General features: G+C 54.6%; 3 protein-coding genes and 2 long non-coding RNA genes across 9 annotated transcripts; all 5 read right to left on the minus strand.

The window, feature by feature from the left end:
• Nucleotides 1-337: 337 nt before the first annotated feature.
• LOC121107806 lies at nucleotides 338-2,021 on the minus strand. 3 transcript variants are annotated; one of them, XR_005842222.2, is made up of 4 exons: nucleotides 1,847-2,021; nucleotides 1,645-1,746; nucleotides 1,410-1,556; nucleotides 338-1,098 (listed from the first exon to the last, which is right to left on the minus strand). It is a non-coding gene; the product is annotated as an uncharacterized LOC121107806 (long non-coding RNA). The 3 variants fall into 3 exon arrangements; XR_005842221.1 differs by having other exon boundaries at nucleotides 341-1,077; XR_005842220.1 differs by lacking the exon at nucleotides 338-1,098 and having other exon boundaries at nucleotides 1,112-1,556.
• Nucleotides 2,022-3,829: 1,808 nt separating this feature from the next.
• LOC121107811 (rho GTPase-activating protein 32-like) lies at nucleotides 3,830-7,215 on the minus strand. Its single transcript, XM_040653987.2, has 5 exons — nucleotides 6,750-7,215; nucleotides 6,338-6,483; nucleotides 5,636-5,837; nucleotides 4,909-5,045; nucleotides 3,830-4,340 (listed from the first exon to the last, which is right to left on the minus strand). Exons 1-5 carry the CDS (start codon nucleotides 6,794-6,796, stop codon nucleotides 3,859-3,861), a joined length of 1,014 nt encoding a protein of 337 aa, XP_040509921.1. The 5' UTR covers nucleotides 6,797-7,215; the 3' UTR covers nucleotides 3,830-3,858.
• Nucleotides 7,216-7,238: 23 nt separating this feature from the next.
• LOC121107678 (rho GTPase-activating protein 33-like) lies at nucleotides 7,239-8,656 on the minus strand (the record flags this gene model as incomplete). The annotated part of the gene is made up of 3 exons (XM_040653269.1): nucleotides 7,239-7,298; nucleotides 7,742-7,874; nucleotides 8,334-8,656. Coding segments are annotated over 3 exons (516 nt in total), but the record flags the coding sequence as incomplete, so codon positions are not given.
• An 8,443-nt stretch (nucleotides 8,657-17,099) lies between these two features.
• On the minus strand, nucleotides 17,100-18,500 carry LOC121107330. 3 transcript variants are annotated; one of them, XR_005841263.1, is made up of 3 exons: nucleotides 18,326-18,500; nucleotides 18,124-18,225; nucleotides 17,100-18,027 (listed from the first exon to the last, which is right to left on the minus strand). It is a non-coding gene; the product is annotated as an uncharacterized LOC121107330 (long non-coding RNA). The 3 variants fall into 3 exon arrangements; XR_005841262.1 differs by having other exon boundaries at nucleotides 17,100-18,035; XR_005841268.1 differs by having other exon boundaries at nucleotides 17,100-18,035; nucleotides 18,124-18,252.
• Nucleotides 18,501-20,308: 1,808 nt separating this feature from the next.
• On the minus strand, nucleotides 20,309-23,688 carry LOC121107331 (rho GTPase-activating protein 32-like). Its single transcript, XM_040650920.1, has 5 exons — nucleotides 23,228-23,688; nucleotides 22,816-22,961; nucleotides 22,115-22,316; nucleotides 21,388-21,524; nucleotides 20,309-20,819 (listed from the first exon to the last, which is right to left on the minus strand). Exons 1-5 carry the CDS (start codon nucleotides 23,272-23,274, stop codon nucleotides 20,338-20,340), a joined length of 1,014 nt encoding a protein of 337 aa, XP_040506854.1. The 5' UTR covers nucleotides 23,275-23,688; the 3' UTR covers nucleotides 20,309-20,337.
• Nucleotides 23,689-23,695: the final 7 nt, after the last annotated feature.

The following is a 23,695-nucleotide window of genomic DNA, read 5'->3' on the forward strand; positions in this document are numbered from 1 at the left end:
CTGCTTTCAAACAACATGAGTTGTTGGGCATGAGACGGGAAAGACAAGGTTCAGGTTCCAAAGGCTTCCAATCCCCATGGATCTGGCTGTCTGCAAAGACAACAGCTGCCTGCTTTCCAGCAGGGGGATGCTCACCCAGCAAAGCACTCACCCAGCACATGCCTTTCCTACAGTCACAGCATCAGCAAGCTTGGAAAAGACCTCCAAGATCATCCAGTCCAACCACTCACCTACCACCAATATTTCCTTCCCACTAAGACACGTCCCTCACTACAACATCCAATGTTCCTTGAACACCTGCAGGGACAGTAGCTCTATCACCTCCCTGGGCAGCCCCTTGCAGCGTCTGACCGCTCACTGGGAGAAGCTTTTCTTCACATCCAACCTCAATCTCCCCTCATGTAACTTGAGGCCATTCCCTCTAGTTCTAGCACTAGTTCCATGCGAGAAGAGGACCACCCCCACCTCCACATAACCACTCGTCACGTAATTGGACAGAGTGAGGTGGTCTTCCCTCAGCCTCCTCTTCTCCACACTAACGAATCCCACTTCCCTCAGCCGCTCCCCATCAGACTTGTGCTCTACAACCCTCACAGCTTCATTGCTCTTCTCTGGACACACTTCAGGCTTTCAGGGGCCCCCTTGTAGTGAGGGGCCCAGAACCAAACACACTACTCAAGGTGAGGACTCACCAGTGCTGAGTACGGGGAGATGATCACTTCCCTGCTCCGGCTGGCTCCAGCCCTTGGCATTGCACTTCCAGTCTAAACCATTCCTTCTGCGCTACTGCTTGGATCCTCACTTAGGGCTGGAGCTCAAGAGGTCAACCCAACAGAAATAACACAACGTGCAACTCGAAGACATGTCTCAAAGCCCACAAGAGTCAAGTCTCTCACCCTGGGCACAGCTCACCAACCAAGAGCCAGGCCTTGCCAACTTGGCGGATCTGAGAACACGGGGCGGGGCCGCACATCACACCAGGAGCGTCCATTTCAATTGCGGCTCCGTGTAGAGAAGAACACCAACTAGCAGGCCTGAATTCATTCATTCACAACTGAACACAGAGTTTGTTCTTCACTAAAAAACACACAGAGATTCCTAATCCAAAAGAGAACGGCAGGACATCATATCGGCCAAAGAGGTTCCTGTCCCTACGCCTCTTCCTCTTACCCCAACTTCCCTCCCCTCATCCCCTACCCCTATTCCTCCGTGATGCCCACAGGCTTCAAGTCAGCTCTCAAAGCCATAGGACTCCTTGCACACGACTCCAGCACAAAGGATGGCACACTTGTTCCATACACTCAAACGGACCAAGCAATGGCATCACACTCACATAAAACACACACACAGAAGCAGCCAAACCCTGAGCACGCACATCCCCTCCTGCACTACTGGAGCCCACCGCTCACCTTCACACCTCCGTGCATTTCTGCTGTTTTACACTGATGCAGCCTCGCTACAGCTCCATGCGTGTCACACAAGGCCTGCAGGACGGACCTCTTGCTCTGCAAACCCCATCTGCAGGCATTGCTTCATGAGCTTCACCACCTGCCCTCCTGAGCAAAAACAACCACTGAGAACGACAGCAAAGCACACTGGATTCCACCTGGCCTGCTCCCCAAGCCTCAGTCCTGCCACACATACCCTGCTACGCAGACTCATCCCCAAAGCCTGGATGGACATCAGCACACGCATCATTCCTCAAACGCCCCAGCCCAGCAGCAGGGGATCAAAGCATTGCGACAGCTGAAACCAAAATGCTCTGGGACATTCCTGCTAGCACCGAACACCAACAAATCTACCACTGAGCAACAGGACGTGGGACAAACAGCAGAAAACAACCAACCTGCAGAACTAACTCCTGTCGCGTTGGTCCAGATGTTTGTATGATCCCTTCCACGGCCCAGGCCAAGCTTGCTGAGATGCTCCTCCTTTGTGCAGGGGGACAACGGTGCCCATGGCATGTGGTGGCTATGCATAGCATGTCTTTTACTTGCTTTTCCTCCCTTCATCTTCCATTACCAAACAGCAACTCCAATCTCTCCCGGCTAAAAAATCACTTGGGTAAAAAAAGAACTGGCCACCTTGCTTTTAGAATTACAACTTGATGCTTTCAAGCAGAAGCTCACCTAGCAAGGACACCTACCTTAGACAAGCTCAACCAACACGGAATAGTTATTCCTCTGCGTCTGCAGACTTGGCACGCATTTTCAGTTGCAATAGTCAGCCCAGTTCTCAGCACAGCTTTACCAGCCACAGAAAGCCAGTTCATTGCCACCATCTTTTTCTCTCTTCTGAAACACTCTACTGCTGCAAGAAGCAACGATTACAATCACAGAAACACAGAACTGTAGGGGCTGGAAGGGACATCTAGAGATCATTGAGTCCAACCCCTCCCCCCTCTGCAAAACAGGCTCCATACAGCAGGCTGTACTGTAGGCATCCAGCTGGGTTTGGAGGATCTCCAGAGAAGGACAATCCACAGCCTCCCTGGGCAGCCTGACTATATACCCCCCCGCCCATAACCTCCCCACAGCCACCTATAGCCCCAAATCCTCCGATGGCTCACCACAGCCCCAGATCCCCCCTAGAGTACCCCTCAGCTCCTTATAGACCCATACGCCTTAACAGTCCCTGCACAGCCCCCTACAGCAGCCCTATATCCCCCTATAGCCTCCCCGCACCTCCCAGTAGCCACAGGCCCACCTTCGCTTCGGTTCTGGGGGGCTGCAATGGGTCTGGGGGCACCGGGAGCAGCGCTGGAAGGGTTGGTGGGGGGGGGGCACGGTTCAGATGCTGGCAGCAGCGCTGTGGCGCTGGGGGACCCGAGCCTGTCCCAAACCCACGGCCCATCCCACATCCCTCATCCCAATCCCAATCCCACAGCCCCACCCCACGGGGGTTCCACGGGGGAGGGGAGGGCAGTGTCCTTGGGGGGACCGCGCAGGGCCCCTCTCGCTCTCTCGCTCCCTCGCTCCCGTTCTCCCGCACACCTCCGGCGGAGCTGTCCTCGGCACTCGCTCCCGTTCTGCCGCGGCTTCCGGCTCGGTGCTGCCCGGACAGCTCCGGCTGACGCCGCGCTTTCCTGCGGGGCGGCCCGGGCTGTCGGCGCGGCGCTTCGCTAAGGAGAGCCGTGCCTGCAACTGCCGGCTCCCAACGGCCGCTCCCGCGCACGGCGGCTCAGCCAATGGGAGCCGGCGGAGCTGCCGCTGACCAATGAGAGGCCGGGGGAGGGACAGATGCTGCCGCTGACCAATGAGACGTCGGGGGAGGGACACAGTTGCCGCTGACCAATGAGACGACGGGGGAGGGACAGAACTGCCGCTGACCAATGAGAGCCCGGGGGAGGGACAGAGCTGCCGCTGACCAATGACACGTCGGGGGACGGGCAGATGCTGCTCACGGGGAGCTCCTCCTGCCCCAGCTGGGTGGTGATGCTGACAGCAGGGCTGGAGATGCTCTGCAGGACCGGCTCGTAGCTGGCAGCCACCAACGGACACGGCGGGAGAGAGGAGAGAGAGCTGTCGGGGAGCAGCCTGAGGCATCCAAGAGCATCCAAAAGCCCTCACTCAAAAGCATCACAAAGCCACAGCCAGCAAGCTGCGCACGATCATGAGCAGCAGCCAGGACGCTCGAGATTATTTGCTACCATACACAATGGGAGCACAGCTCTCGTTGCAGGCATCCCACAGCCAGACAAAACGGGAACAAAGCCGCAGCTCTGCTGCACGCACAGCCCACAGCCATAGCCTTGCAAGATGAGCTGCCTTGCTGTTGCTTGCATCCATCCCAATCCCTGTGAATGAAGACTCAGAAGGCAGTCAAGGCGTTGATCCAGCACCAGCGTGCATTTATTCATTAAAAGCCAGGAGGGCGTGAGAGGTCCGGTGGACACATGGCATTCATCCTCTCTTGTGAAGGAGGCAGGAGCTCAGAGCTCGTGCTGCTGCCCGGTGCCTGGGACTGGAGCTCCGATTCTAAGTCCCCCTCCACAAGGCTCGGCTCCTCCTCGCTGACGCTGACCTGATCCTGCGTGGAGCTGCTGCTGTCGGGGCACTCGGGCTGGGCTTGGGCTGGGCTGCACTGCAATGGCGCCCCGTCACAGTCCAGCTCGGTGACCGTTGTTTCTGGCAGGCTCAGGTCAGCGTCTTCAGCACAGCTGGGAGAGATGAGGGCTTCCACTTGGATGAGCACCTTCATTCCATCACTGGTGTTGTATGGAAGGCTATCATCCGAGCTGCAGCGATTCGTGCTTCCTAGCAGCTCTGCACTGATGGAAGCACACAGTGAACCATCGCTATACGCTCTGGCTCTTCTGCGTGGACGAGGGCTCGATTCACCTAGGAAGGAGTAGATACACAGGCGTTAGTGGCAAACTTGCACAAGCTGAATGATGAGAGTGGTTCTTGAGATTTGCTTATGTAGTGGCAGCAGGACAAAGCCAATAGGACAATAGCAACAGTAGGAGCACTGTCTCGAAAGGAACTGTTGCGCTTTTGTTGTTTGTCTTTCTCTTTTGTTTGGACTCCAAAGCCCTCGCAGAAAGCCTTCACCCTGTTGCAGTGTTACACAGTTTAAACGTGTGCCTGCTGATACAGAGGCAACACGGAGCCACAAAGGTACTCTTCCTTCCATCCTAAGTGACAGAAGGAATCATTCTGAGACATACTGCAGTGGTGCCCATCTCCTGTCTCTTTCCAAAACTACTCGGGGAAAGGCACGAGAGGGGTGTGCTCCGGCAGGTCCAGATCATGACTTCACAAGAGACTCATTTGGGAAAGAAAGACAGGGCTGAACTGAAGATGTTAGGCACGGGCTTGAATGCTAGGAGGAGGAACAAGCCCACTGCAAGCATGAATTCGATGGCGCTGACAAGCAGTGTTTTGACAGCTGGATGTGCACCCTTACCTGCCAGGACCACCACCTCTGTTTCCGAGGGCTCCCTGGCATCGCGCTGCAGTTGGCATTTGGCCGCAGAGGATGGCTTTCCCGGCCTGAAGCAGGAACACCAACTGCCAGCTGCTGGTTCCTTCATCTTGCTTGGTCTGGAGAGAGAAAACAGCGACTGGCGTGAGTCGTGCATGGTGCAGGGTGAGGGAAGAGCTGCCCTGAGCTCTTGCCAACACTTGCTGGTTCCTAGCACTGCCTGGCTTCTGCTGAACACAGCTTAGAAATTCGCTCCGTTTCACACAGCTGAGGATGGTGCCATTCCTAGAGCTCAGCCCTGGAGTCTTGCTGGCTACATTCCCCCTCAGCCATGTCAAGCAAGATGCAGAGCATGCGAGCCAAGGCTGCACAGCTGTCCAGGACAGCAGCGAAGGGATGGCTTTGATTGAGCTGGCAGGCGTAACTGCTTTCTGAGGAACCGTGCAGCCATGGAGGAAGTTCAAAAGCATCTCTGTCACTTACATTAGTAGTAGGCCCCCTTTGGTGGCTAAACTGAGCCCGTCGGGCAACTGTGTGTGAGTTGAATGTCAGAGTCCAAAGGGAGCGGAGACGGAGTACAACACCACACGCACCATTAACGTCACGTAGCTTCTGCAAGTTTTTGCACTAGCAGTAGTGGAGAAAAGCCCACAAAAGCCCACCCAACCACGCCTGATAGGAAGGTGCTGGGAAAGAAAGTCCTCTTTACCTTTCAGACGGAAAGTCGATGACTGTGTGGAATTTACCCGCTGCACCTGTGCGGCCTTCTTCCACTTCGATGTCCCTGCAGTGTGTCAGAGCGGGAGAGCTGCTGTGGCCTCGCCTCTGTGCCTGTGCCTCCTCCACGCTGAGCAGCCTGGTGGCGGGAGAAGACACCCGCACAGACTTGGGCCCTGATGGAGAACTGTGCCCTGCAAGGGAAGGGAAGACCACAGCTAAGAGGGAGGATCAGAAAGCAGCAGCACAGCCATCACACATCTGGGGGAGGTGCTGCCCGCTTCTCAGACTTGCTTATCCGAGCCACTGGAAGAAGAGGAGGTCCAAAGAACCGTGTGGTTAGAGGTATGTTTATGGCAAAGGACACAGTCATCGTTCAGAGCAGCTCACTATATTGTAACAAGCAAACAAAAACCCAAGAAGAGGGGGGCAGGGAACTCAGAAAGCTTTGCTGCCACGCTTTCATCAAGCTTCACCCGCATGCAAAACATCATCATGGCAGGGACGGTTTTTCTCCTTCTCACGTTTGGGCTTGGGCACTCTCAGCATCCAGCCACAGGGTGCCATATTCTAATCTACGGCCACAAGCCTGCTGGCCCCTCGATAGTAAAAGCGTATTTCAGCCATCTTGGAGAAGGCCTGCATTTGATCAAGGTGTCTGATCAAGTCAAAGCTCATGCAGGAAGACGCTCACCTGCTCCATCTCCGATGCCTGATGTGGATGTGGAGCAGAAGAGGACGTCTGTGTGGCTGATGATGTACTCCACCACATCTGACTGCCTCTGCAGTTCCATGCAGGCAGCTCTTCCGCTGGCGCAGGCAGACTCGTTCTGCTGGGATCTGCAGAAAAGGCAGATTGGAGAAGTCATGGATCCCAGATCATTTCCCCACGTCTGGATTTTGCCAGCCGCAAGCTGTCCAATTGGGTTCTGGAGACTTCCGCAGTGGGCAATCAGTGATGCCACTGAAGAAATTCTCCTGCATGATCAAGGACACACCAGCCCCATTTGACAAAAACAAGAGAGCAGAAATTGTCCTCCTCTAGAAAGTGTGCCCGTGGGGAGAACAGATCTAAGCCTTGTGCTGAAACGGAAAAAGAAGTTTACCTGAAGAGGTTGGGAGCCCACACAATCGCTAAGTTCTTAGCGGGCATCTTTGTGGCAGAGCAGCTCCCAGCGAGACAAGCCAAGTGCCTCACCAGGTACTCCAGTGTCCTGGAAAGCAAGAGGCAAACCTTCAGCACCAGTGAGCACGCTGTGCTGCAATTCACAAAACAAACCTCAAGACACGCCAGTTCTTGCTCTTGCTACGGAATAGGAAGTAGATCAAGCTTTCCCAGGTGCCACGCTGCAGCACCAAGCCCCAGCACAGCACAGACGCAGCCATCAGCTGCACCAGCCGTGCCCCCGTGCCAATGAACTGACCCAATCCATCAACCCCACGGAGCCAGCAACCACTTCAACACACACAGGCATCATGTTGCGAGCGTGAGACAAAGCCTGCCATCGCATCATCGCCCTCTGAAATGCAGCAGGGCTGAGCTCACCACACTCAGGGCAGCAGTTTTCTGACCTGTAGTGAGGCGCGGGCAGCTGCTGGATGACCTCCTGCATTCTGAGCAACCGCTCCTCATCTGTAGCGGCACAAACAGCATCCTGGAAGAAAGCAGAGAGGGATTTAGACACACATCAGTAGAGATACCTGCCACAGGCTCGGCAACTATGAAGACAGAACGCTGTTGCTCAGCACTGAGGCGGATTTTATGCCTTCCAACAGGCAGAAAATCCGGGGAACACAGCGGCACGCAGCTGGTGCCATCGAGGCCAAGCAGTCCAAGCACTGGGCTGCTTTACAGCCTGACGGATTGTGCACCTCAGCTCCTCGCAAGCATTGTGAATATGGAAATGACCATCTCCTGGGAGCATCAAAAGTGGCATCAGTATGCTCAGGATGTGGCAAAGACATGCGAGTCTACCTCATGGAGCTAACAGAAAATCAGAAAAAAAAGACCACGAGGTGCGCAGGCGTGTGTGTATGTGACAGGCCATGCCAAGAGGCCCAGGGAAGAGGGACATGAAAGCCATTGCCTTGTGCTTACCGAGAACTTGCCATACAGCTGCTCGGTCAGCAGAGGGGTCGGGAGCTCCCTGAAGTACATCTTGCACAGGGAGCTCACGCTGTGAACGTCACGGACGCTTAGCTCCGGAATCTGCTCAGACTCAAATTCGTGGCTGGAGAGAAGGACACAAAAACACTGGGCTTTGAGAAAGAGGAAGACAAGTCCAAAGCAATACACGATACAGTCGAGAAAAGGAAGGGGCTCCTGATTCACAGGAGAAAAGAAACGCTCTGACAACTGGCTGCCTACTCCACAATCACATGCCAGGAGCCCAGAGCAGCAAGAAGGAGTGCGGGCTGCTCCAAAGGGCTCTGCCAACAAGAGGAAACGGGAATGAGAGCTGACGCCGCAGTCCCCCACAGCCTTCCAATGCTCTCAAGGACTGAAGGAGAACTTCCTGCCCCAGCAAGTCTACTCAACGCCCCGTGTTCCTATCAAACAGACACAAGCCTGGCGCACCACTGCTGAGCGCACGCTGCCTGCACACAGCTGCCCCACAGCGCAGGCCTCGGAACGCCCGCAGCATGGCACGTGCCCCTACTGACAGCTGTGTCAGTCGCAGCACTCTTACCGTAGCTTCTGGATCTTGGACGCCACGCCGGACAGGCGGTAGATCCCCTGCACCACGCCGTGCTGCTCAATGAACTCAGCGCAGCTCTGCAGGACCTGGGGGACTACGGAACAAGTGCCAGCGGTTAGCTGAGCTCCTGATTCAAGTCCTGCTTCAGCCGCTGCTCCTGTCACGTCCCATCCACTAAGCCCAGCCGCGCTACTGCATGCCTCCTCCTTAGAGGAGAAAGAAAGCCGGCACAGACGTCTCTGACAGGCAGGAGCCGGGGAGGAAACTGGACACAGACCTGCTCTTGGCTTTCCAGAAATGCCAGGACCTGCCAATCAGCCTGCAGAAAGTAATTCTGGGGAAGCCAGAGACACTGCAAGTCCCGTCACAGCTCCCACCGCAATGGAGGCGTGAAACCTCATGTCCAGAAGAGCTAGGAAACTGACGCGGTACACTCTCTTGGGCCAAAAGGCTGCCTTTGTTTTCAGGCTAGCGTGGCATTGGCTTACACCTTTTGCTTTAAGCAAATACAAGTGGGCTGCTCTCCTATGAGCATTAGCCTCAGCTTACCTTTCAGCCATCAACTCCCACCTCACCTTTCTCCACCGCTATCAACCTGCCCCTTGCCAGAGATGATCTCCCTTTCATCTTTACATGCCCAACAGAGGAAGCTCTCAGGAACGGGCTGTTCTTTACCGTCACGGCCAGAGTGGAGAAGATGCTCTCCCAGGTCACAGCCAAACACCCCTTCCTTCTTTATCTCCCGCTGCTTCGGTTCCTTTGGGCGGGCCTTCACCAAGGAACGAAGGAAGCTGATGAGCTTGCCGCGCTTCTTTGGCACTGTGCAACACAAGGAAGAAACCAGTTCATTTCACGTTGGGCTCAGCGGGACCAGGCTGAGCGTCACACATTCTACAGAGCACGTAAAAGCGGGAAGAACATTGCCAACAAGTACATACAACAGCGGATTTTCCCCGTCCCTGGAGGAGTCCAAGGCCACGTTGGATGGGGCCCTGGGCAGCCTGGTCTAGTCTGGCATTCAAAGTGGAGGTTGGCAGCCCAGCCTGAGGCACGGGGCTTGGAGCTTGATGATCCTTGAGGTCCCTTCCATCCCAAGCCATTCTACGAGGATCCTATCATTTGCCCAAGCCCTCATTCTCACTGCCTACAAAACAGCAGCCGTATGCCCCGTGGGATGCATGAAGGATCATCAACACAGAGGATAACGTGGGATGGATAAAGGAGCTATTCAACACGGAACACACCCAGAAGACGACTCCCTTTGACTTCCCCGCGCCATCACATGTAACATCCGTACCTGGCTTTGGTGCTGAATCGATGAGGGCCTCAGGAATTTTTCCGTTGATGAGCTCCACGCACTCACCAGGGAAAAATCCCACCTGGAACAAGAACAAGAAGAGAGATGGAAGACTGAATGCAGCACTTCTCAGGCCTCCGCCGTTAAACCAAGAAAGAATGGCCTGCAGAAAAGGAACCCTCATTCCACATTTGCAGCCAAAAGACCTACAAAACCAAGACTTGGTTCCGCAGAAGATGGCTCTGTCCTCCGTGCTTGTACAAAGGACAGACATGGTCAACTCCTGACTGTGCAGTGAGCAGGAGAGGCTCTTGCTTCTAAGTCACATGAGGAGATGCTTTCCTACCCAAGCCCAGAGCCAAAGGGAAAGGCCGCTGACACCGACACAGGGAAACTGTTTACGTCCAGAAGCCACCCTGTGCAGGCCGAGCAGCTCGAAGCTGACCTTCCTGACTTGACTGCCATTGCGCCCGCAAGTCTGAAGCTTGTGCCTACCTGAAAGCCACGCTTGCCTCTCCACCAGGGGCTCAGCTCCTTTGCTGGCATAGCAAGAATGCACACCAGGTCTCCCACCTGCAAGACATTGCAACATCAATCCCAGCTTCAGCACAGCTGCGAGGAAAGCACAGCTGAAATGACGCCCTTCTTCTGCACTGCCAAATAGCGCACAGCTTGAGAGCAATTGCACCGGGGCAGCTCTTCAGGCATTTCCCGTCGGAAAGCTGAACTGGCACGTACAAGAGTCACTGCCTTGCACACCAGACAGAATACAGTGCAAGCATGCCAAATCAAACCGTCCTTTACACATGGCTGAACTCCTCCCTGCATCCAACCCAGTGCAAGTCCTATCTGGACCTGCATCTTCTGGGCTTCGCCTCACAGGGCGTTCTGAAGGTGTCGGAGAATATTCCTGATGCATTCACACGGTAGACTCTTCTGGCCGTGACAACAAGGAACGCCTTTAACTGCTTACCTCCAAGGAGAGCTCATCCGCTGCCTGGGCAACGTATCTCTTAATAACATGGCCAGCAGCAATAGCCGGAATATTAAGAGATGGCTCCTCATGCACCAGCAAGGGCTTCCCCTGGTTCTCAGGCTGAAACAGAGAGCACAGGCCACGGTGAGGAGCTGAGGACAAACAAGGAGGATTGCAGGGTGCCGTCTACATGCCACTAGCAAGGAAATGAAGCTTTCAAGGCAGCTCTTCAGTGACACCAAGAGAGCCGGAAGGATGCTCTCTCTCTCTTGAAAGCAGGAGAGCACACCGGTGGCTCACACTGCTGGTTCAAGTCAGGGAACAAAGACCAATCACAGCTTCACACTGTACCTCCGTCCATGCCAGGTCAGGCCCACAGCTGATCTCGCTGCTCGCAATGCCCATCACAGCAGGCGCGACAAGCTGCAACAGAAAAGAAACACATTTGCTGTGTTCACACAGCACTGGATTGAGAGTCTTCTTCAGAACTACTCTCAGTTGCCCACTGGCGGAGGCAGGTGTTCTACAAACAACCACTCTGTGCAGTCTATTCAAACGGGACAGCCTTGCCCACGCATTTTCCTCTGCCTGCATGCCCGCTGTGCTCCCTACAGCTGTCGGGCACACTCCCACAGCCAAAGCATGCACGCTTGTGCCCCTGGCTCATGCTGTGCAGCTCTGCACAAACTGCGCCTAGGGCTCTTTGCCTAAGGGATTGCTTTCCTTCACACTAGCTGCTCCCAGCACTACAGGCAGCATCCTGCCGAGGGCTGAGCTGGAGGGGAAGTGGAAAAAACCCACGCGTGACCAGTGCCGCATCCCAGCTGGACGAGCCTGTGTTACTACACACGGTGCGACTAAACACGGGCTGCTGAACCATGTGGCAATACAAAGCATGGCACGTACCTGGCAAGAGATCAGAACAAGGGAGAAGAAGATCCTCAAACCCGCAGCCGGTCCTTGTCACTTTGCTCTGATCTTCCGCGAGCAAAAGCTGCACCAAGGGAGCAGGCGGAGGGTGGGGAGGGGACAGAGAAAGAGCAGGTCAGTGAGCCTGCACAATTTAGCAAGGAAGGCGAGGGAAAAACCGTGGGACAAATGCCACCTTGATGGATGGACGGCTTTGGAATGGATGGCCTGGGGGAAAATGGCGTCTGACAGTCCAGACTAAGCAATATGATCCTAGGAGCTCTGCCAGCCAGCACTTCTCAAGCCTTTGAGCCCACCCGTCTATCCCGCACCGGCTCAGCTTACCTACAAGACGCTGCGCAAGACGGGCTGAAGACAAACAGACTCACTCGATGCACAAGTGCAACAAGCCACGTACTCACGCTGAGCTCAAGCGCTCCAATGAAGGGAAGCAGCACGCGCTGCTCCTCCCCTCATTCTAGCCGCTTGTGACATCACTAAGGGCCACCCGGCTGCTCCACCATGGATGGGCAAGGTGGGGAGGCAAGACCACGTCACAAGACCATAGGATTCCAAAAGGGCACCCCAGCGTTCGAGAAATCCGTTGGTGGTTGGAATTCTATCTCAGCCAAATCCTGGAGAAGCTGGCATGGGGTTGGCATGACCAAAGTGCAGGGGACCCGGCGCTCGGTGCTGTTGAGCCTCTTGCTGGGCCGATGGCAAATCCACACTAGGGTCCTTCTTTGCGCCCTTCAAGGGCGGCTTAGAGCAGCCATCTCTTTCACCTGCATGGAAATAAAGGAAGAGAAACACAGCACAGCTACCAGACTGCTTGGCCAATTTCTTTCCCGAGTGCATTTTTGCCTTTTGGCTTCCACGACGACCTCATTTCCTCCTCCTTTTCTTTGGGGGGAAGCTGCCCCCAGTGCCTGAGCTTCACAAGACAGCATGAAACATGACACTAAGACAAACGCTTGCCGTGGGTGCAGGGTGGCTGTACTTTGCCAGGTATACTAGCGGGCTAGTAAGCGCCACGTGGCAGCCCCAAGCCAAGTCTGCATTCAGTCCCTGTGGCCACAGCTGCTGCCTCACTGCCAGAACGCATCCGAGGATACAGATGGACGCAGGCACTCCTGCTCCTTCTGCAAAGCCCTCCTCTGCACAGCCCGTTAGCTGCTGCTCACTGCTACACCAACCGGGCTCCCCTTTACAGCAGCCCTGGGATAAACATGCCTGTACTCTTCTGTGCAGCAGCGACCTCCAGGGATGAAGCAGCATATTGGAAACCAACAGAATCTACTGCTGCTGAATCCACCTGCTCCTTCTGCCAACCAAGAATAATACCGTGGGACAGAACACTAGGAGGAAAAACGCTTCCGCGCTCGCACACGTACAAAGGGAATCAAAACGGCTCCTTCGAAAAGAGCCTGTTGGGTAAACCCAGCCTCAGAGACACAAATGCATCTGGTTCCAGTAAATATTACGGCCCCTTGTTCATGAAACGCTCTTCTGCTGCTTGGAGAGCACGGAGCATGCTGTGTTGACAGGCACAGCAGCGCCATGCCCAGGCTGAGCACACAAACCTCCCCAGCACCCCTGGCCAATGCTGCCAGGGAAATGCACGACCTGCAGCCCCACATGGCTCGCTGCACAGACCCTGGGGGGCTGTCTTAGTCTCAGGTGGGATCGATTTTTCTTCAATGTCTGCTATGATGCTACAACTGTGATAACACTCTGACGTTTAGAGTTTCTGATAAGCAGCCTTGTACAGAGCCAAGGCCGTTCTCAGCAAAGCTCTCAAGAAGGAGCTGGGAGGAAACCAAATTAGGACAGCTGCCGTCAACGGGCCAAAGGGATATTCCATACCACATGACATCAAGTGGAAGGGGCTTTGAAGGGCCTGGGAGTTCATCTCACTCTCTTCCTCTGCTTGGCCATTGGTTGGGAGGTGCTGAGCCACTGCTTCTACATCACTTGTTATATACATCCATACATAGATATATATACATATATGCATATATATGTGTATATATGTATATATTATATATATATATATATATTTATATATATATGTATGTATCCATTACCTCTGTCCTTTTCTCTACTTTTGGAAAGAGATTTCTCTCAACACACAAGTTCCACCTTTTTTTTCTTTTTTTTTTTTTTTTCCCCCATAATTCTCTCCCCCATCCCACTGGGAAGGGGGCAGTAAGCAAAGGACTGTGTGGTGCTGAGCCACCCACCGGCTTAAACCACAACAGGGCCGTGGAGCAATGGCAGCAGACGTGAAGTGCACTGGGCTCAGCAGGAAATGAAAACCATCTGGAGGTACGCAAGCCCACTCTTTCATTTTCCAGAAAACAACCTATGGTGTCAATGAAACATGCCCCTCACTAGGAACATCTGCAAGGATGCTTTGAATGACTGAGGGCATTGTACCCCATTAACATCACCCTGCCGACACAATGTCATTGCAAACACAGCAGCAACTCCTGGCACCGATACCTCTGGGTACAACAAGCACAGGGCATTGGGTTGCTTTGGATGCAGTTTGAGCGCAGATCTGAGGTCTTCATGGAAAGCGCCTTGCAGAGCGCATCATGTCCTGCACCAGGCAGAGCGCTGTGCATCTCTCATCTCTCCAAAGTTCAGGGCTTTGAAGCTGCACCTTGTTTCTTGGCAGTTTGTCCCCCACAACTCCAGAGCACTTCCAGCTCTTCCGTGGCAATTCACGGCTTGCACAGTGCCAAACGCAACAAAGAAAAAAACGCAAGAAAGAAGCAAAGGCCATGGCTATGCACAGAAGCGGCCAGGAAGGGTTCAGCTCCAGAATGAAACCTGCACAAGTCAACTCAGCAGATTCCAAGGAATTCAGTGACATCTGACACAATTTGCAACGCCAGAAGCACTGCCACGCAAACAGCACCGTATTTGGAAAGCAGCATGTCCAAATCAGCCCCCTTGCCCTGCTCTACCCGCTCAGCCCAACACAGAAATCAAACACACAAACTCTGATGCTTTGGCTCACGGCAGCCATCAAGCTCATGCTTTAGTGACACAGAGAACTCCATCTCCAGCTACTCTGTGTCTCGCTAAGCACAAGCTCGGCTGGGAGCTGTCGCTCAGCCTGTCACCACAAGCAGAAAAGAAGCGCACATAAGCAGATGCTCTTATCCACACGTGCAAGTCTGGGGGCGAGGAATAAAAGGCTCCTTGGGCCATGGGCAAAGCAGGGAGCAGATAGGCAGGAAAACAGGAAGGAGTTGAAGTCCAGCTCTCCAGCACCAAAGACAGGGAGAGCTGAGTCAGCACCATGGGAGGACTTACGACACAGCTTGAGAGCTTACAGAGACCTGAGATTGCCAAAGGAGGCCACCAGGGGAACTCTCATCATTCTTTTGCAGGGCTCTCACGGATGCTTCCCATGCTGACTTCCCCTGCCTATGTCATTTGTAGAAAGCCCAGGTGACAAACGCTCATTTTGTCTGGGTAACGCTTGTATGCTTCCACGGTTATCACTGAAACAAAAGAAAAAAAAAAAAGCATGCAACCCTATGAAATTTGCCTCTCTACTGCTGCTGTCAGCGTGACATCTGCACCTGACTGAAGTTTCATCCAAGTCTGTCTTCCACACAGCTCCATCCCAGTGCCAAAAGAAAACACGTACAGAGATGCTTAGAAGATTCTTTGTGCAGATACAAGTGCAGGGTGCATGTGTATTCCCTACAGCAAGAAACATTAATTTCTCAAGCAGTAGTAGGAAAGGTCAATGACAAGGAAATAGATGATGAACCCCTTTCATGGAAGAAGTCCTTGCTAAGCCTCTCCCCATCAAAAAGGAAGCCTCCGGGCATTGTTAGCAGCAGTGCCCAGAACATCTTGCACCACAAAATGCAGCACACTCCCTTTTTTCCACAGGCCCTCATTTCTCTAATTGGCATCAGATTCACTCCAGTTCAAATACACGGATCAGAACAGCCCTTCGGTTTGGCTGAGGTAGGAACCCGCTGCTGGGATGTCCCCCAGTCCCGTTCCCCACTATGTCCAGCACTGGTGGGGAAAGGAAGAGCAACGGACATCACCTACCCAGGCATCTGCAGGGCTTTCCATACGGTCTCACATCGCAGGTAGAAGCGGGAGAGCTCTCGTGGCACAAAGAGTGCACTTTGGCCGCAATAACCCCAGGCAACGCTACAGGCTTGGGGCAGAGTGCCTGAAAGACTGTGTAGAGGAAATGGACCTGGGGGCGTTGATTGACGCTAGACTGAACACTGCCAGCAGTGTGCCCAGGCGGCCAAGAAGGCCAACGGCATCCGGGCTTGTATCAGAAATAGTGTGGCCAGCAGGAATAGGGACGCGATTGTCCCCCTGTACTCAGCACTGGTGAGGCCCCACCTCGAGTACTGTGCCCAGTTTTGGGCCCCTCACTGTAAGAAAGACATCGAGGCCCTGGAGCGTGTCCAGAGGAGGGCAACAAAGCTGGTGAGGGCTCTGGAGCACAGGCCTGATGAGGAGTGGCTGAAGGAGCTGGGATTGTTCAGTCTGGAGAAGAGGAGGCTCAGGGGAGACCTTATTGCTCTCTATAACTACCTGAAGGGAGGTTGCAGTGAGCTGGGGGGCAGCCTCTTCTCTCAGGTGACTAGTGATAGGACTAGAGGGAATGGCTTCAAACTGCGCCAGGGAAGATTCAGGCTGGACGCTAGGAAATACTACTTGTCTGAAAGGGTGGTCCGGCACTGGAATGGGCTGCCCAGGGAGGTGGTGGAGTCATCGACCCTGGTGGTGTTCAACGAGCGTTTGGATGTTGTGTTGAGGGACGTGGTTTAGCGGGAACCATTGGTGAAGGGCGAACGGTTGGACTGGATGATCCTGTGGGTCTCTTCCAGCCTTAGCGATTCTAGGATTCTAGGAAAGCTCGGAGAAGGCTGGAGAAATCAAGGTTGCCTCTAAGGTGCTGCTTTCAAACAACATGAGTTGTTGGGCATGAGACGGGAAAGACAAGGTTCAGGTTCCAAAGGCTTCCAATCCCCATGGATCTGGCTGTCTGCAAAGACAACAGCTGCCTGCTTTCCAGCAGGGGGATGCTCACCCAGCAAAGCACTCACCCAGCACATGCCTTTCCTACAGTCACAGCATCAGCAAGCTTGGAAAAGACCTCCAAGATCATCCAGTCCAACCACTCACCTACCACCAATATTTCCTTCCCACTAAGACACGTCCCTCACTACAACATCCAATGTTCCTTGAACACCTGCAGGGACAGTAGCTCTATCACCTCCCTGGGCAGCCCCTTGCAGCGTCTGACCGCTCACTGGGAGAAGCTTTTCTTCACATCCAACCTCAATCTCCCCTCATGTAACTTGAGGCCATTCCCTCTAGTTCTAGCACTAGTTCCATGCGAGAAGAGGACCACCCCCACCTCCACATAACCACTCGTCACGTAATTGGACAGAGTGAGGTGGTCTTCCCTCAGCCTCCTCTTCTCCACACTAACGAATCCCACTTCCCTCAGCCGCTCCCCATCAGACTTGTGCTCTACAACCCTCACAGCTTCATTGCTCTTCTCTGGACACACTTCAGGCTTTCAGGGGCCCCCTTGTAGTGAGGGGCCCAGAACCAAACACACTACTCAAGGTGAGGACTCACCAGTGCTGAGTACGGGGAGATGATCACTTCCCTGCTCCGGCTGGCTCCAGCCCTTGGCATTGCACTTCCAGTCTAAACCATTCCTTCTGCGCTACTGCTTGGATCCTCACTTAGGGCTGGAGCTCAAGAGGTCAACCCAACAGAAATAACACAACGTGCAACTCGAAGACATGTCTCAAAGCCCACAAGAGTCAAGTCTCTCACCCTGGGCACAGCTCACCAACCAAGAGCCAGGCCTTGCCAACTTGGCGGATCTGAGAACACGGGGCGGGGCCGCACATCACACCAGGAGCGTCCATTTCAATTGCGGCTCCGTGTAGAGAAGAACACCAACTAGCAGGCCTGAATTCATTCATTCACAACTGAACACAGAGTTTGTTCTTCACTAAAAAACACACAGAGATTCCTAATCCAAAAAGAGAACGGCAGGACATCATATCGGCCAAAGAGGTTCCTGTCCCTACGCCTCTTCCTCTTACCCCAACTTCCCTCCCCTCATCCCCTACCCCTATTCCTCCGTGATGCCCACAGGCTTCAAGTCAGCTCTCAAAGCCATAGGACTCCTTGCACACGACTCCAGCACAAAGGATGGCACACTTGTTCCATACACTCAAACGGACCAAGCAATGGCATCACACTCACATAAAACACACACACAGAAGCAGCCAAACCCTGAGCACGCACATCCCCTCCTGCACTACTGGAGCCCACCGCTCACCTTCACACCTCCGTGCATTTCTGCTGTTTTACACTGATGCAGCCTCGCTACAGCTCCATGCGTGTCACACAAGGCCTGCAGGACGGACCTCTTGCTCTGCAAACCCCATCTGCAGGCATTGCTTCATGAGCTTCACCACCTGCCCTCCTGAGCAAAAACAACCACTGAGAACGACAGCAAAGCACACTGGATTCCACCTGGCCTGCTCCCCAAGCCTCAGTCCTGCCACACATACCCTGCTACGCAGACTCATCCCCAAAGCCTGGATGGACATCAGCACACGCATCATTCCTCAAACGCCCCAGCCCAGCAGCAGGGGATCAAAGCATTGCGACAGCTGAAACCAAAATGCTCTGGGACATTCCTGCTAGCACCGAACACCAACAAATCTACCACTGAGCAACAGGACGTGGGACAAACAGCAGAAAACAACCAACCTGCAGAACTAACTCCTGTCGCGTTGGTCCAGATGTTTGTATGATCCCTTCCACGGCCCAGGCCAAGCTTGCTGAGATGCTCCTCCTTTGTGCAGGGGGACAACGGTGCCCATGGCATGTGGTGGCTATGCATAGCATGTCTTTTACTTGCTTTTCCTCCCTTCATCTTCCATTACCAAACAGCAACTCCAATCTCTCCCGGCTAAAAAATCACTTGGGTAAAAAAAGAACTGGCCACCTTGCTTTTAGAATTACAACTTGATGCTTTCAAGCAGAAGCTCACCTAGCAAGGACACCTACCTTAGACAAGCTCAACCAACACGGAATAGTTATTCCTCTGCGTCTGCAGACTTGGCACGCATTTTCAGTTGCAATAGTCAGCCCAGTTCTCAGCACAGCTTTACCAGCCACAGAAAGCCAGTTCATTGCCACCATCTTTTTCTCTCTTCTGAAACACTCTACTGCTGCAAGAAGCAACGATTACAATCACAGAAACACAGAACTGTAGGGGCTGGAAGGGACATCTAGAGATCATTGAGTCCAACCCCTCCCCCCTCTGCAAAACAGGCTCCATACAGCAGGCTGTACTGTAGGCATCCAGCTGGGTTTGGAGGATCTCCAGAGAAGGACAATCCACAGCCTCCCTGGGCAGCCTGACTATATACCCCCCCGCCCATAACCTCCCCACAGCCACCTATAGCCCCAAATCCTCCGATGGCTCACCACAGCCCCAGATCCCCCCTAGAGTACCCCTCAGCTCCTTATAGACCCATACGCCTTAACAGTCCCTGCACAGCCCCCTACAGCAGCCCTATATCCCCCTATAGCCTCCCCGCACCTCCCAGTAGCCACAGGCCCACCTTCGCTTCGGTTCTGGGGGGCTGCAATGGGTCTGGGGGCACCGGGAGCAGCGCTGGAAGGGTTGGTGGGGGGGGGGGCACGGTTCAGATGCTGGCAGCAGCGCTGTGGCGCTGGGGGACCCGAGCCTGTCCCAAACCCACGGCCCATCCCACATCCCTCATCCCAATCCCAATCCCACAGCCCCACCCCACGGGGGTTCCACGGGGGAGGGGAGGGCAGTGTCCTTGGGGGGACCGCGCAGGGCCCCTCTCGCTCTCTCGCTCCCTCGCTCCCGTTCTCCCGCACACCTCCGGCGGAGCTGTCCTCGGCACTCGCTCCCGTTCTGCCGCGGCTTCCGGCTCGGTGCTGCCCGGACAGCTCCGGCTGACGCCGCGCTTTCCTGCGGGGCGGCCCGGGCTGTCGGCGCGGCGCTTCGCTAAGGAGAGCCGTGCCTGCAACTGCCGGCTCCCAACGGCCGCTCCCGCGCACGGCGGCTCAGCCAATGGGAGCCGGCGGAGCTGCCGCTGACCAATGAGAGGCCGGGGGAGGGACAGATGCTGCCGCTGACCAATGAGACGTCGGGGGAGGGACACAGTTGCCGCTGACCAATGAGACGACGGGGGAGGGACAGAACTGCCGCTGACCAATGAGAGCCCGGGGGAGGGACAGAGCTGCCGCTGACCAATGACACGTCGGGGGACGGGCAGATGCTGCTCACGGGGAGCTCCTCCTGCCCCAGCTGGGTGGTGATGCTGACAGCAGGGCTGGAGATGCTCTGCAGGACCGGCTCGTAGCTGGCAGCCACCAACGGACACGGCGGGAGAGAGGAGAGAGAGCTGTCGGGGAGCAGCTGAGGCATCCAAGAGCATCCAAAAGCCCTCACTCAAAAGCATCACAAAGCCACAGCCAGCAAGCTGCGCACGATCATGAGCAGCAGCCAGGACGCTCGAGATTATTTGCTACCATACACAATGGGAGCACAGCTCTCGTTGCAGGCATCCCACAGCCAGACAAAACGGGAACAAAGCCGCAGCTCTGCTGCACGCACAGCCCACAGCCATAGCCTTGCAAGATGAGCTGCCTTGCTGTTGCTTGCATCCATCCCAATCCCTGTGAATGAAGACTCAGAAGGCAGTCAAGGCGTTGATCCAGCACCAGCGTGCATTTATTCATTAAAAGCCAGGAGGGCGTGAGAGGTCCGGTGGACACATGGCATTCATCCTCTCTTGTGAAGGAGGCAGGAGCTCAGAGCTCGTGCTGCTGCCCGGTGCCTGGGACTGGAGCTCCGATTCTAAGTCCCCCTCCACAAGGCTCGGCTCCTCCTCGCTGACGCTGACCTGATCCTGCGTGGAGCTGCTGCTGTCGGGGCACTCGGGCTGGGCTTGGGCTGGGCTGCACTGCAATGGCGCCCCGTCACAGTCCAGCTCGGTGACCGTTGTTTCTGGCAGGCTCAGGTCAGCGTCTTCAGCACAGCTGGGAGAGATGAGGGCTTCCACTTGGATGAGCACCTTCATTCCATCACTGGTGTTGTATGGAAGGCTATCATCCGAGCTGCAGCGATTCGTGCTTCCTAGCAGCTCTGCACTGATGGAAGCACACAGTGAACCATCGCTATACGCTCTGGCTCTTCTGCGTGGACGAGGGCTCGATTCACCTAGGAAGGAGTAGATACACAGGCGTTAGTGGCAAACTTGCACAAGCTGAATGATGAGAGTGGTTCTTGAGATTTGCTTATGTAGTGGCAGCAGGACAAAGCCAATAGGACAATAGCAACAGTAGGAGCACTGTCTCGAAAGGAACTGTTGCGCTTTTGTTGTTTGTCTTTCTCTTTTGTTTGGACTCCAAAGCCCTCGCAGAAAGCCTTCACCCTGTTGCAGTGTTACACAGTTTAAACGTGTGCCTGCTGATACAGAGGCAACACGGAGCCACAAAGGTACTCTTCCTTCCATCCTAAGTGACAGAAGGAATCATTCTGAGACATACTGCAGTGGTGCCCATCTCCTGTCTCTTTCCAAAACTACTCGGGGAAAGGCACGAGAGGGGTGTGCTCCGGCAGGTCCAGATCATGACTTCACAAGAGACTCATTTGGGAAAGAAAGACAGGGCTGAACTGAAGATGTTAGGCACGGGCTTGAATGCTAGGAGGAGGAACAAGCCCACTGCAAGCATGAATTCGATGGCGCTGACAAGCAGTGTTTTGACAGCTGGATGTGCACCCTTACCTGCCAGGACCACCACCTCTGTTTCCGAGGGCTCCCTGGCATCGCGCTGCAGTTGGCATTTGGCCGCAGAGGATGGCTTTCCCGGCCTGAAGCAGGAACACCAACTGCCAGCTGCTGGTTCCTTCATCTTGCTTGGTCTGGAGAGAGAAAACAGCGACTGGCGTGAGTCGTGCATGGTGCAGGGTGAGGGAAGAGCTGCCCTGAGCTCTTGCCAACACTTGCTGGTTCCTAGCACTGCCTGGCTTCTGCTGAACACAGCTTAGAAATTCGCTCCGTTTCACACAGCTGAGGATGGTGCCATTCCTAGAGCTCAGCCCTGGAGTCTTGCTGGCTACATTCCCCCTCAGCCATGTCAAGCAAGATGCAGAGCATGCGAGCCAAGGCTGCACAGCTGTCCAGGACAGCAGCGAAGGGATGGCTTTGATTGAGCTGGCAGGCGTAACTGCTTTCTGAGGAACCGTGCAGCCATGGAGGAAGTTCAAAAGCATCTCTGTCACTTACATTAGTAGTAGGCCCCCTTTGGTGGCTAAACTGAGCCCGTCGGGCAACTGTGTGTGAGTTGAATGTCAGAGTCCAAAGGGAGCGGAGACGGAGTACAACACCACACGCACCATTAACGTCACGTAGCTTCTGCAAGTTTTTGCACTAGCAGTAGTGGAGAAAAGCCCACAAAAGCCCACCCAACCACGCCTGATAGGAAGGTGCTGGGAAAGAAAGTCCTCTTTACCTTTCAGACGGAAAGTCGATGACTGTGTGGAATTTACCCGCTGCACCTGTGCGGCCTTCTTCCACTTCGATGTCCCTGCAGTGTGTCAGAGCGGGAGAGCTGCTGTGGCCTCGCCTCTGTGCCTGTGCCTCCTCCACGCTGAGCAGCATGGTGGCGGGAGAAGACACCCGCACAGACTTGGGCCCTGATGGAGAACTGTGCCCTGCAAGGGAAGGGAAGACCACAGCTAAGAGGGAGGATCAGAAAGCAGCAGCACAGCCATCACACATCTGGGGGAGGTGCTGCCCGCTTCTCAGACTTGCTTATCCGAGCCACTGGAAGAAGAGGAGGTCCAAAGAACCGTGTGGTTAGAGGTATGTTTATGGCAAAGGACACAGTCATCGTTCAGAGCAGCTCACTATATTGTAACAAGCAAACAAAAACCCAAGAAGAGGGGGGCAGGGAACTCAGAAAGCTTTGCTGCCACGCTTTCATCAAGCTTCACCCGCATGCAAAACATCATCATGGCAGGGACGGTTTTCTCCTTCTCACGTTTGGGCTTGGGCACTCTCAGCATCCAGCCACAGGGTGCCATATTCTAATCTACGGCCACAAGCCTGCTGGCCCCTCGATAGTAAAAGCGTATTTCAGCCATCTTGGAGAAGGCCTGCATTTGATCAAGGTGTCTGATCAAGTCAAAGCTCATGCAGGAAGACGCTCACCTGCTCCATCTCCGATGCCTGATGTGGATGTGGAGCAGAAGAGGACGTCTGTGTGGCTGATGATGTACTCCACCACATCTGACTGCCTCTGCAGTTCCATGCAGGCAGCTCTTCCGCTGGCGCAGGCAGACTCGTTCTGCTGGGATCTGCAGAAAAGGCAGATTGGAGAAGTCATGGATCCCAGATCATTTCCCCACGTCTGGATTTTGCCAGCCGCAAGCTGTCCAATTGGGTTCTGGAGACTTCCGCAGTGGGCAATCAGTGATGCCACTGAAGAAATTCTCCTGCATGATCAAGGACACACCAGCCCCATTTGACAAAAACAAGAGAGCAGAAATTGTCCTCCTCTAGAAAGTGTGCCCGTGGGGAGAACAGATCTAAGCCTTGTGCTGAAACGGAAAAAGAAGTTTACCTGAAGAGGTTGGGAGCCCACACAATCGCTAAGTTCTTAGCGGGCATCTTTGTGGCAGAGCAGCTCCCAGCGAGACAAGCCAAGTGCCTCACCAGGTACTCCAGTGTCCTGGAAAGCAAGAGGCAAACCTTCAGCACCAGTGAGCACGCTGTGCTGCAATTCACAAAACAAACCTCAAGACACGCCAGTTCTTGCTCTTGCTACGGAATAGGAAGTAGATCAAGCTTTCCCAGGTGCCACGCTGCAGCACCAAGCCCCAGCACAGCACAGACGCAGCCATCAGCTGCACCAGCCGTGCCCCCGTGCCAATGAACTGACCCAATCCATCAACCCCACGGAGCCAGCAACCACTTCAACACACACAGGCATCATGTTGCGAGCGTGAGACAAAGCCTGCCATCGCATCATCGCCCTCTGAAATGCAGCAGGGCTGAGCTCACCACACTCAGGGCAGCAGTTTTCTGACCT

The sequence above is a fragment of the Gallus gallus genome, chromosome 1, assembly GCF_016699485.2.
Source record: "Gallus gallus isolate bGalGal1 chromosome 1, bGalGal1.mat.broiler.GRCg7b, whole genome shotgun sequence".
NCBI classification, from domain to species: domain Eukaryota; kingdom Metazoa; phylum Chordata; class Aves; order Galliformes; family Phasianidae; genus Gallus; species Gallus gallus.

Coding starts and splice junctions, on each gene's coding strand:
- LOC121107811 (XM_040653987.2), bottom strand. CDS start 6,796: ATGCCCGCTAAGAACTTAGCGATTGTGTGGGCTCCCAACCTCTTCAG. Junction 5,838..6,337: donor AGGCATCGGAGATGGAGCAG/GTGAGCGTCTTC, acceptor CTTCCCTTGCAG/GGCACAGTTCTCCATCAGGG. Junction 4,341..4,908: donor AGAGGTGGTGGTCCTGGCAG/GTAAGGGTGCAC, acceptor ACTCCTTCCTAG/GTGAATCGAGCCCTCGTCCA.
- LOC121107331 (XM_040650920.1), bottom strand. CDS start 23,274: ATGCCCGCTAAGAACTTAGCGATTGTGTGGGCTCCCAACCTCTTCAG. Junction 22,317..22,815: donor AGGCATCGGAGATGGAGCAG/GTGAGCGTCTTC, acceptor CTTCCCTTGCAG/GGCACAGTTCTCCATCAGGG. Junction 20,820..21,387: donor AGAGGTGGTGGTCCTGGCAG/GTAAGGGTGCAC, acceptor ACTCCTTCCTAG/GTGAATCGAGCCCTCGTCCA.